The following is a 12,365-nucleotide window of genomic DNA, read 5'->3' as shown; positions in this document are numbered from 1 at the left end:
GAAGCCAGTGCTGAGCCCCTGTAGGCCAAACTCGAGGAGACAGAAGCATTACCAACACCAGTTCTTCTCCCAGCTCCTGCCCCACCCTCTTCCACGCAAAGGGGAAGCCACTCACTGGCTGCTACGGAGGCTGAAATGCTGCTCACAGAGGGCACAACTTTTGGCCTGGCTAGGTAAGCATGCAAATACATATGCAGATTATATGGAAATCTGGGGCGTGCCCTTGGGTTCCTGGCACCCTGCCATCGCTGCTGCCTGTAGCTCACCCTATTCAGGCACCTGAGTATCTGCTAGAATCGATGGGGCTGGGAGCCGAGAAAGCACTTCAGGAACTGGGGGATCTTCTCTTGACTACTTCTAAGGTCTCCCAGAAAACACCTCCTCCAAGATCATGGAAGAAGGAAAAACCTCCCAGCCTGGGCCTCGTATCTCTGCAGAAAAGCTCTCTGAGCATCTGCCCTCCCCTTTCTTCATCTACCATTAAATCATCCTTCACCAGCCAGAGCAGGGTACCAAGCAAGTCTCAAGGATGGAATTCTAAGGCACAGAGAAGGTCAGGAAGGCTTGAGGTCTGCACCCCTCCGTCATAGGCTAACAGCCCATGGGATGCTCTGGGCAGACCTTGGTCCTGTGTCTAGGGGCTCCCAGCCAGCCTGTTTGGGGCCTGCTCCCTGGGCCAAACCCCTATCTGCTTACCCACCTCCTCTCTGATCCTTATCCTAAGAAAACTAAGCCTCTCCGGCCAGTATCCTGGGATCTGGTCAACTTAAGCACTGCCTTTGGGCCCACTGCTTACTTGCTTTTTGTTTCTAATTGAGCTCCCCATTCTACTGCAGAAATATATTAAAGGCAGCTGCCTTTGATGCCCAGAAAAATGAAGCATCGGAAAGCCTTGCCGGGCATCGTGGCAATGCCAATCTCCTTCATGTTATTCTAGCAACCAGGGCCTCTCTGCCACTCACCCCCTCCTCCGTATTCACTGGCCCTTCGCCTGCCTCCCCTAAGTTGTGTTTGCCATTTCAAGATTTTAAATACACATTTCCCCCTCACCCTCCCTCTTTTAAATTAGACACTGAACAGAATGTGGGAGATTTTCTTAATGGCCTGACGAAGGCTTTTAATTTGGTCTTCTCAAGAGAGAAGAACCATGAGTCCCCATTGGAGAAGTTGGGGTGGGAAATGAAAAAATCAATGCAATCCATTATTTTGGCTTTTAGAAAACAGGAATTTTAGTGCCGGGGAAGCTTGTTCTTTTACACAGTAAAAATGCAAATGCAGGCAACACAGATGCTGGCACGCTGGATGGAACAACGGAGAGCCTCGCCGGGGTTCATCCGGCTGCCTAAACCTGCATTTGTTTTGGCAATAATAAGGCAGTTATTGGAGACTCGATAACTGATGATTAAAACACCTTCCCAGTTTAGTTCTGGGGCATCAGTCTGAGCTCAGGCTTCATAAAAAAAATAAAGGTATTTTGAGAGGAATGGAAATAACAGAAGCTTAAAACACATTCAATAACTGCTTAATTCCATCCAGAGGATGCTCCATCTCATCCTGTTTTCTTCTCACTCTGTCCCTGCCTCCTCCCGCTCCTCACAGATGGACGTACAAATTATTGCAAGAGGATATTGTTTTCTGTAAGAGGCTCGAACATTCACATTTACATTTTCCTTGGTGCCGCGGGGGTGACTGGCAACGGGAGAGAAAATACACCAAACCCCATCCTTCTTTCTGTCTCCGCATCACGTCTTCCCCAAGCCGCCTCTGCCACCCCCTACCATGCCACCCCAAGCAGAACAGGCCCCGGGGACCAGCCTGGCACCTAAGACCCAATTAAAGCACTAAGGAAAAGAAAGGCCTGTCTGGCGAGGCGCCCTGGCGCCCAACAGACGCTGGAGCCTCTGAATCGCAGGGGCACCAGGCTCTGCAGACCCAAAGGCCACCAAGGGGCCGCCACACCTGGCACCTCCAGCCCGCCCACAGGCCCAAGGCCACTGGCAACTTCCTTCTCCAGTTGGACAGGATTTTGCCCCTTGGCTGTCCTGTTGCCTTCTGGGGCTTTCTCCACCCCCACCCCCATCTGCTCCCGCCCTATCAAATAGCTCGGCTTCATTTATTAATGCCAGGCTCCTGGAGGGGGGAGGGGAGCGTCCTTCAGGTATTTGCTGAGGGGCCTCCTGCACTCCCGGGAAATGGGCTGTCCTGGAAGAGGTCTTCAGGGAGTGTTGTGGGGGCAGGGGGTGGGGGTGGGGGTTCCGGGGGGACTGGGGACAAAGCTGGGCTAGAGTGTGGCAGTGGCTCCTGCCTGTGCTTTCTCGCCTGACAAATTGGGAAAGGGGATGGGGGTTGGAGAGAGAGCTATCAAGAGAGAAAGCCGCTCCTCACCTTATGTATTTTTAATATTAATGTAATTAAAGCTGCGAGCCGAGCCAGCCTGCGGGGGCGGAGGGAGGCAGAAAGAACCTGGGGAGAGGGAGACTGGGGTTCAGGGGTGGGGCTTGAACAGGAGGCAGGCTCTGCTCTGCTAAGGTGGGATGAAGGAGTGCGACGCGGGGGGCAAGGGGTTAAACAGCAGAGACCAGCCTTGGTGTGTTATGGGGGGGGGATCCCACTGAGCCTGAGAAACTCAGCTACTTTGTCCACGATTTTTGAGGCCACCCCTTCCTTGTCCTGCTTCCCGACCTACCCCAGTAAACGCCAGGAGTATCTTACCCTTGAGTCTGGTTTTGACCTGGCGTTATCTACAACTAAGGGTTATCCTCCTTTCCCCAACCTAAGGTGTATCGCAGTGGGCTCTCGCAGGTTGCAGACTCCAGACACCTGGAGCACGGGCAGCGCAGGGCTGGACCCCTCCCCGGGCGCCCACACTCCGCTGGGGCGTCCTTCCTCATCGCCTGGGGGTCAAGAGTTGCCACCTGGCCAGGCCAACAGCGGGGCAAAGGGAGAGAGAAGCCGCCCCGGGGCGCGAAGGAGAAAAGTTAGAGGGCTGAACAGGTAACGCTGAGCTTGTTGGAGCGTGTGTGCTCCACCGCGCAAGGTCGCGGAGTTCGGCCGTCTCATCTCCCGCCATCTGCTAGCCCGGGGGCACGTCCTCTGAGATAGCCTGGAAGCCCGACTACCTGCAACTGCCTGATCCTGACTCGGTGCCCAGGTGGCTTCGGTCGGAAATGTCTGTCCTCTTCCAACCTCCCAGTCCCGGCTACCTCGCAGATCAGGTACGCAGCGCCCCAGCCGCAGGTCTGGACACGCCGGACACCTGGATCCACCCTTAGCAACCCCCTCTCTCCGGGAAGAGGGACACGCCCCCCAGCCTGAAGTCTTGTCCCCAGGTCCAACGGGCCAGGAGCGGAAGCTGAGAATATCGCACCTTGGGGCGCGCTGCCCGAGGTGGCCGCGGTGGCGCAGCGAAGCCGAAGCGGTAGCCGGGGCTAGCGCCCGGGCAGAGGGGTGGGGTGGGGTTGGTGCAAGGGTGACCTCTGGGTTTGGAGAACAAACTTGCTATCTGAGGGACCTCCAGCTCTCGGGACCCCCACTGTCCCCACCCTGCCTCCAGCTAATGCTCGGATAAGCGCCATGCGGTGCGCCAACATTCGTGCCAGGGCTGGGGTCAGCAGCGGACGAGGGGCGCACGGACACAGTAGAGGAGTCAGCCGCCGAGTCCGAGGCCCGAACACGCGAGGACTCCCAGGTCAAGAGTCACGGCCTGAGGACCTCTCGACTCGGAGGGCACTCCGGGGTCCCAGCGCCACCAAGCCGCAGGAAGCGGGCAAGAGGCTGGGGGAGGGGTCCAGGGCAGAACTGCGGCCGGCGGGGAGCAGGGAGATGAGGGGCTCCTTCGCCACCACCCCTACGGGCGCGCCCCAAAACGACAGACACGGGTGGCTGGCGGAGCGGTCGGGGGCTGACTCTCACTCGGCCCTTGTCAAGGTGCCTGCCCCGCCCAGCTAAGCCCCACTCGGGGCCGTGAACCCAGGTCGGTCCCCCCAGGCACCTGGATCCCGCCGGGCACCCCGCCTCGCCGCCAGCCGCGCCACCCTGGCCCCGCCGCCTCCGCCGCTCCGCCGCCCGCGCAGGTCTCACCTTTGTGTAAAGAGTCCAGGAGCAGGAGGAAAGTTACCAGCCACATGCCATAAAGAGGCCCTATTCTCCGGGGAGGTGGTCCTGTGGCCGGCCGTGCGGCAGCGCCTCTCCCCCGCTCAGCGCGCTCCCAGCCGCCCGCACTCCGCGCCCCGCTCTCTCTGCTCCTCAGCCCAGCGCTCGGCTGCGGCGGCGGCTCCTCCCTCCTCGGCTCCCCGGCTCCTGTCATCCGCGGGGCTGGGCTAGGCGGCCGCTCTCCCCGCCCCCCCGCAGCACCCCGGGTGGTGAGGGCCGCGTGAGCCCTGAGCCCAGACGGACCCCAACCCCACGAACCCAGGGACAGGGGCGGGGGCCCGGGCCAGACGGCACCGACCAGGCTCCGCTGTCTGAGAGGCAAGGGGTCCCTGTCACCCACCGGCTTGGAGCCTGTGGTCGCACACAGGCATGTATCATTCATGTGCCAAGAGCCTGCCATGCTTCGGCCAAGGACGCCCGATTTCTACCGGCCCAGTCACCTGGGACACAAGCTTCCTGCCTCTTTTGGACTCAGCTTACCCCCCTGGGAGCAGCACGGACGCTCTGGGTAGAATCGCAGGCTCTCCAGTGCTATCTGGTGCTACTCCCCACTCTAAAGTTCGTAGCTGCCCTTCCAACCCCTCCTGACTTCCGCAAGCCTGCCCTCCGGAGAGCCACAGCTGACTCCAGCCACCCCCTGGCACTCTTCGATTTTTCCTCAGCGCTTGGCACATTGTGACTATTTAAACAATTATTTGCAATGAACCGTTTAATGTCTACCTGTGTATCTTCCTCCATTATCTTCACCTTCCCACCCCTATCGTTTTCTTGCCTGGCAGAAATTGGCTTATTCCTTATACTCATCTTTATGAAGTTGACATAAAATAGGACTGGTGTGACCACATCTTCTCAGTGACCAAATGAATATTGAACATCTGCTATGTCAGCCACGGGCTCAGGCACTGGGGGCCAGGCATGGCTGAGCCAGGTCTGCAGTAAAAGGTCCATACAGTTGGCAAGCCCTCCTTTTGTCTTAATTTCAAAATAAGGGGTCACAGAACCCATGAAGGGATCCAGGTACCTCCGAGAATGGCCCATGAGTCAGGACTGGACCTCCCTTTGTAGAGTCAGGGAGGCTGCTTCGAATATGCCCTGGCAAGTCGGCTGTACCTGGACACATTCTAAGGTGTAGCGTGTGAGGGCTGGAGGGAGAGAAGGGGGCCACCAGCTAGCTGCATTTGCCAGAGGAAGAAAAGTTGCTTCTCCGAAATGTGTGGCCTAAGTTCACGCAGGAGAATTGGGACTCCTCACTCCCAGGTTTTGTCAAAATATCCCTAGAAATTTTAACTAAATTTTGAAAAGCGTGTGTTTTTATATGTCAAAATATACACAACATAAAATTTACCATTTAAACCACTTGAAGTGTATTATCTGTGGCATTAAATACATTCACGATGTGCAACCATCACCACGCACCATTTCCAAAATTGTTCCTCATCCCAAACAGAACCCTGCACCCATTAAATAATAACTCCTCCTTCCTGGAAACCACCCCAGCTCCTGGCAACCACCATGCCACTTTCCACCTCTATGAAGTTGCTTATTCTAGGTACCTCATAAGTGGAACCACAAAGTATGTATCCTTTCCTTTTATGCTTGGCTTATTTCACTCAGCATAATGTTTTCAAGTTTCATCCTTTAAACAGGTGAGAAAATTGGGGCTTAGCTTGTTCAAGGCCACCAAGTTTGTATCAGAAGCAAGACTAGAACCCAGGTCTCCTGACTCCAGAGCAGAGCTTGCTCTGCAGGCTGCTGCTTCCCTCGGCAGCTCAGCTCCGTCATGTGAAATCACCACCCTGAAACAATTTGCAGGAGGGGTTTTGTCAACTGGAAACACAGGCATAGAATAGAGATGGGGGGACAGACTGCAAGGGGTGTTTGAGATGATGCAGACCAATCTTTTGCTTTACAGATGAGGAAACTGAGGCCCAGAGTGGGGAAGCCATAAGCCTGCCCCAGGTCACGCAAGGAGCAACAGAGCCCAAACGCTTCCAGTCTTCTGTCTTAGCTCCCATCTCTCACTGCCTCCAGGCTCCTGGCTCATTCTTCTACCATGCCCCTTCCCTTCTAAAGGGGACGATCATTGAGAGGAATCCAGTTATTTAAAACTAAGCCTATTGACCCAGAGCACCTGGTCAGGCCAGGCCTAAAATATACCGCTGGGGCAGACAGGATGAAAGGGGCTGCTGTCTGCTGGGAGGAGATCTGAGTGGGCCTGGGGGTATCAGCACAGCTGCTCCGTGCCCCACGTGCTGGAAGTTGAGGAGGACCCTCCTTTTTGCATCTACCCCAAGTACCCCCTGCAACCTGAGTGTAGGAGTTTTTATGCTAGTTACACTCGGGGGCCTTTAAAGAACCACAGCCTATGTGTCATCTGATGGGCCAGGTCATTCATTGTGCTGGTGACTGCAGCCTGGCTGTCCCCAGAGAAGACATCTACGTGGAAATAGAGAGATGGTCAGGTGGGGAGACCGCACCTGGGGCCCCTATCTGGCAAAAGGAAGCTTTCTAATGTCATGATTAGGAGCCTGGTTTTGGAAACCGCAAGAGATGAGTTCTCAGCCCAGCTCTGCCGCTTACTAGCTGTGTGCCTTGGGAAATTTATGTGTGTCAAGCTGCAGTTTCCTTATCGGTGGAATGGAGACATTCCCAATCTCTTCCTGGGAAAGTCGTAGTGAGGATTAAATAAGACAAGCCCCATGGCTGGCACCTAGTGAGCGCAGGGGACTATCATGAATGGGAGGGGCTTTGCTCACAAGGACCTTGACCTGTGGGAGCTGGGAGGAGGGGACAGCTCCACTGGGGAAAGTTGGGATGATATTGTGCCTTCCATGATGTGACAAGGCCAGAGCCAAGGAGTTAGGAATCCAGGCAAGAGGCTGCAGAAACACGGAAGGTACACGTTGAGGCTGGGAGAGCCTGGAGAGATGGTTAACAAAAGAAGGACCAGAAAAACAGGCAGGTCAGCCTGTATGCTTTTTGTGTTTCCCATTGATTTTGTTCCTCCTTAGTAGCTAGGAAAATATCTTTGAAAATGACAGGTTGGTTCAGATGTATTCAGAAGTCTTCTCTTCAATAGGAGTTGTATTAGGGGTGGGTGAGCCGGCACGCCAGGAAATCCCAAGGGAAAAATGAAACTCTAGGGAAGAGAGTCATGTTCCACCCCATGGCTACTTTAAACCCTGACAGCCCCCTCTCCAGCTGACATTTTGGAGGGGATATGTTTTATTTTTATAGAAGGAACTGTTCCCAAAATTAGATGGAAATCTTCACACACACACAAAAATATATGCACGCCAGAGTGAGAACAAACGCATTTGCCCAGGCAAACATTCATGTGTGCAGGTAAACATAAACTCTTAATGACAGGCACAGCTGTGCTTAAATGCGATCTGAACACAATGCAGAAACTCTGCATCGGCACCTATGCATATGCTCCATTTTTTTTAAGCCTCAAATCTGTGGGATTCATTTCTAGTAGGGACACCCTGTCCATTTAAAACCAGTGATTAGTTTCAATATTTTCTTGCATTTAGAATGCTGGGTGATGATCTGTCTCTATTTTTGCTTTTGTGCTTTTGTTTTTGTTTTTGTTTTTGTTTTTTAACCAATGCCAGTTGAAGCAGCTCTGCGAAGTCACTGGGAGGTGGGCCCTCTCCAATTCAGGTTAATCATGGATATTTAGGGGTATTATTTTGCCATGTTATATTAAGACTAGAGGCTTCATGAGAAACAACAGATGTTTTTATTGTTTAACTCAAACAATAAGCTTATATATTTTGGATACTTTTCTTCAAAAACAAAGGCTTATAATTATTTTAACAAAAGCTTCATATGCCCTCTGGAATTCTTTGACAACTTGAGTATAAATAGAGTTTTCATAAAAGGAATCAATACTGAACCAGGTCGGTGTGAAAAACTTAACTTTTGATATTCTACAGCTAATTCAAGATTGAGCTTCTTAGTACTTATGTATCGATTGGGGGAGGAAAAAAAAAGGATCTCCCTCCTTCCTTCCCCCAGGTTTACAATTGATTTTAATATTACAGAAAGGGTCCTCATCTACAAATTGAAATCCTAGGTTCTTGGTTCATTTCTGTCTCCATAGCCGGCTGTGTGACCTGTGACAAGTCACCTTGCCTTTCTGGACTTCAGTTTCTTCACCAGTGAGGTGAAAGAGTTGAGCTAGGATGATCACCAAGATCCCTTCCTAAGACCAAAGCAAGATAAATGCAAACAAATACGCACATGACCCTAACCCATCCCACATAGGTGTATATGTGCATATCCAAGAATGTATACAGGCAAAGAAACAGAAGTTTTTATACACAGATATTCAGAAACTAATAGACACAAAAAAACTTATACAAAATAAACAGTTTTGATTTCAAATATATACACATATATCTAAAATACCTCCATCTTCTTGAGATAGGATGAATTGTTACAATTCATAGACTATGATGCCTATATAGAAAAAATAGCATGTGTCATTAAACTACCCAGGTGCTCCTTAAACCAAAATTCTGTCTGCTGGGCTCAGAATATGTCTAGGTATACTTGCCACTTACTCTCTCATCATTTTGGATTATCATATTATGGCTCTAAGCTCATTGGAGCAAAGGGTTTAAAGCCCTGGGGTTCCGACCGTTCAGATGCAGTCTCTGGGGTCTCTTTGCCCTTGTTCACGCTGCTGTCTCAGCAGTGACCCCAGGACGGTTGGTCAGGGCTGTGGAAGCCCCCAGCAAAGCAGAAGTCTCCTGAATAACTCTGGCCTCTCTCTTGCTATTTTTTTTCAGCTCACAGCTCTGAAATTGATTGAGAAGCCAACCCAGAGAGGTTCCATGAAGTCCGGATTCTACGGAGCTAAAGCTCATTGTCACATTTCTCTCTGGGGAGTGGTGGGGTGGAAGGTATGGAAACTATGAGACAGAAAAGAAAAAAAGGAAAGTGCAATGAGTGGAGCTAAATTTGCTGGCTTCCCAAGTCTTCCTGCATTCTTTTGACTCACGGGTCACTCACAAATGTGCTTCTCAAATTTATGGAAGTGTTTTCTACCCTGGAAAACCTTCACCTTTCTCAAGTATCCAGTGCCCCCTTTTTCACTTGTTTGAGGCTTCCCATTCAGCAGGGCCTGGTCAGACACCCCCAGTTATCCCTGGCCAGGCCTCCTCTGGGCTCCCCCTGCCTCAGACGTCTACTTGGCTCATGGGTCTTAGCCCTTTGTCTTGAATTGTGGCTATTTATGCACGTGTCTGACTTTTCTCCTCTTCCAGTTACTGGGCTCCGACCCTTTCAATTTGTACCTACAACCCCTTGCCTGGTGCCTCCTGGCACTAGGGGAGCACTCAGTAAATGCTGATTTAATGACCAGACGGGCTCATTCTCACAAGGTAGCACATACCTGATTACAGCCTCACGTGCCATGCCTTCCAGAGAGATGTCATTTAACTGGGATCAAAGCCTTAAGCTTGGAAGGTCTCATATTAGAGTTTCTGGTCTCTAAGGGCAAGCTTTTGGCAGAACATTAGACCCCGTAGGAGTGCTGACCCCTAAAACCAAAGAAGTCTAGGGAGTTCCTGCACAACCCACGTCACTGTGGTCTTCAGGGTCATCATCGTGACCCTGTAGGCAGCATTTTTAGGTTCCAGAAGCTTTACGTCTTCGTCCATTTCTGATTCTCACCAAAAAAAATATCTATTCTCACCAAAAAAAATTCTAACATATCTGGTTACATATGTTAGAATTGTTTTGATCATTATATGGATGAAAAGACTGAAAGTCAGAGGGGTCCCAGAGGCACATTGGGGTTGCTTATACCATGATGCTTACACAGCTCAAGCTTCAGTGTCCTTTAGGGCCCTAGTAATGTGTTAACATGGTCAGATATTGAAACATTTGTTCCTGGGCTCGGTGGCTCATGCCTGTAATCCCAGCACTTTGGGAGGCTGAGGTGGGCGGATCACCTGAGGTCAGGAGTTCGAGACCAGCCTGGCCAAAATGGGGAAACCCTGTCTCTACTAAAAATACAAAAATTAGCCAGGTGTGGTGGTGGGCACCTGCAGTCCCAGATACTTAGGAGACTGTGGCAGAAGAATCACTTGAACCCAGGAGGTGGAGGTTACAGTGAGCCAAGATGGAGCCGCTGTATTCCAGCCTGGGTGACCAAGTGAGACTCTGTCTCAAAAAAAAAAAAAAAAAAAAAAAAAAAAAAACTGTAGAATAATATAGTTGACCTACAGCTGTCAATCACAGCTGCTACCCTTTTCTGCTCTGGCTTCTCAGTGAGTCTGGTGAACATCTTGGGCGGATCTGACTCTGGCTTGGGATTGGTGGAATGTATTGATGTGGTTCACGCGCCGTGCGTGTACTCCCAGGGTAGGGAGTGGCTTGCAGGAATATTCCTACCACCAACTGGGCCCACTCACCACGCTTTGCAACATGAAGCTGCAGAGCCAGAAGTTGTGCCTGAGTATAACTGTGGCCTCAGATGCCTGCACCAGAGATGTGTGTAGCACAGGAGAGACAAGGTTTGAAATGCATGGAGCCAGAAGCCAGCCTGTGTAAAGCTGTGAGCAGAAGTAATGTAAAAAAAATTTTTTTTAATTTAGAAAGCATTTTCGAGTTGTGTCAGGCATTTAGTTAATACAAATATTATGTTATCTGTCCGGATTTCATGATGACATTTGTCAGTTTTTTCAAGATTTGCAACTTGTTGCAATTTCTTTTTATCATTCTTAATTAATAATCATATCTGTACCTAATTTTGTAATCATAATTGTGTATTGTTTACCTTAGAGAGGTTCTCCTCAATGGTCTAAGCTTCCAGCCCTGCAAAACCTGAATCCATTGCAGGAACTTCCCTTGGGTCACACTGCGGCTGGGGACCAGGTTCTCTGGATTCTGACCAGGGCTCCCCCCGTTGCCTCAGAGGTCTTGAGTCTGTATGTCAACCACGTATTTATTTGTATAGTGCTGTTCACACAGAAGGTACTTAAAAGTGCCAGCTCCCTTGAAGAGACTTTTCTCCCCAGAAAAGAGAAAGTCAAGGCCCAGTCCCATGGGGGTGACCTTGACTTAGATGATGAAAGTTGAACTTATATTTGAAAGTCCTCTTCCTAGAAAGTCTGGCCATTTCACCATGGGCTGGACTTGCCAGTGCATGCGCTGGAGGATCTCAGGATGGGAGACAATCCACTGTTGCCCTAATGCCTTCCACGGCCGCTCTGCATGGCAGCATACCTACTGTCACCGTGACTGGCCACTACGTGGAGAGCCAAGACCCTCCTCAAAGTCCAGGAGTCGCTACAAAATGCCAGTAAGCCCTCCAGCCACTCTGAGCAGGAGAAATTCCACCTGCCAGGCGTGGTGGTGCATGCCAGTCGTCCCAGCTACTTGGGAGGCTGAGGTGGGAGGATCGCCTAAGCCTGGGAGGTCAAGGCTGCAGTGAGCCGTGATTGCACCACTATACTCCAGACTGGGAGACAGAGTCTATCTCAAAAAAGAAAGGAAATGTCTCTCAAAACAGAATAGACTCATGACCCGGATGAGGTGTTAGCAGCTTCAGTCCAGGCACCTGACCTTCTCTTACTGTTGTGCAGCGTTTGTCGACTTTCCTGGACTGGCATGCCCATCAGGTTGGGCCACTTTCCCATGAACTTCTACTGAACTGGCCTCCTCGGCCTATAATCCTGATGTGGATTATTTGAGAGAAAACACAATCCCACTCATCATTTGGTGAATGATGGGAAATGAGGTGTTGCCTGGGTCAAATGGCACTTACAGAATGGATGGCTCAGAATGTCTTCTAAGGTCCTAGCCCAGCCCCAGTGAGGGCGGCAGAGCTTAGCTAAGAATGCAGCAATGAGGTTCCCATTTCAGGCCATGATGACATTGAAACCTAGCATCTTTACCAAACTTGACTTTGTTTTTAATAAACCTGACTGAAAATGCAAAAAGATCTAATATAACATTTCACAAGTGTTTCATGAGAAGGTAATAAGTAAGGTGCAAAAACTGATTTATGGTCAAATAGGTTTGGAAAACACTGGAATAATCAAAGGTAAATAGGTTTTTGTGGGGGTTGCTTTTGCTTTTGTTTTTTACTGCAGGCTTTAACATGCTGGTGGGCATCATCAATCTCCAAGTGGTACAGCATGAGGTTTTTTGGGGATCCATTTCCCACCTCTCCCAGTTAAAAACTCTGTTCTTTC

General features: G+C 50.7%; 1 protein-coding gene and 1 long non-coding RNA gene across 2 annotated transcripts in view; both read right to left on the bottom strand.

Moving 5' to 3' along the window:
• The window catches only part of DSCAML1 (DS cell adhesion molecule like 1), a 363,815-nt gene extending 359,512 nt beyond the window's left edge, over positions 1-4,303 (bottom strand). Inside the window, 1 exon segment of the mRNA XM_032285387.1 lies at positions 4,081-4,303. Coding sequence (XP_032141278.1) covers positions 4,081-4,126 — 46 coding nt within the window. The 5' untranslated portion in view covers positions 4,127-4,303.
• Positions 4,304-7,878: 3,575 nt separating this feature from the next.
• On the bottom strand, positions 7,879-10,082 carry LOC116556221. Its single transcript, XR_004270889.1, has 2 exons — positions 9,557-10,082; positions 7,879-9,074 (listed from the first exon to the last, which is right to left on the bottom strand). It is a non-coding gene; the product is annotated as an uncharacterized LOC116556221 (long non-coding RNA).
• Positions 10,083-12,365: the final 2,283 nt, after the last annotated feature.

The sequence above is a fragment of the Sapajus apella genome, unplaced genomic scaffold (assembly GCF_009761245.1).
Source record: "Sapajus apella isolate SASKATOON/1434 unplaced genomic scaffold, GSC_monkey_1.0 scaffold16, whole genome shotgun sequence".
NCBI classification, from domain to species: Eukaryota; Metazoa; Chordata; class Mammalia; order Primates; family Cebidae; genus Sapajus; species Sapajus apella.
This window is presented reverse-complemented; position numbering and strand designations above follow the sequence as displayed.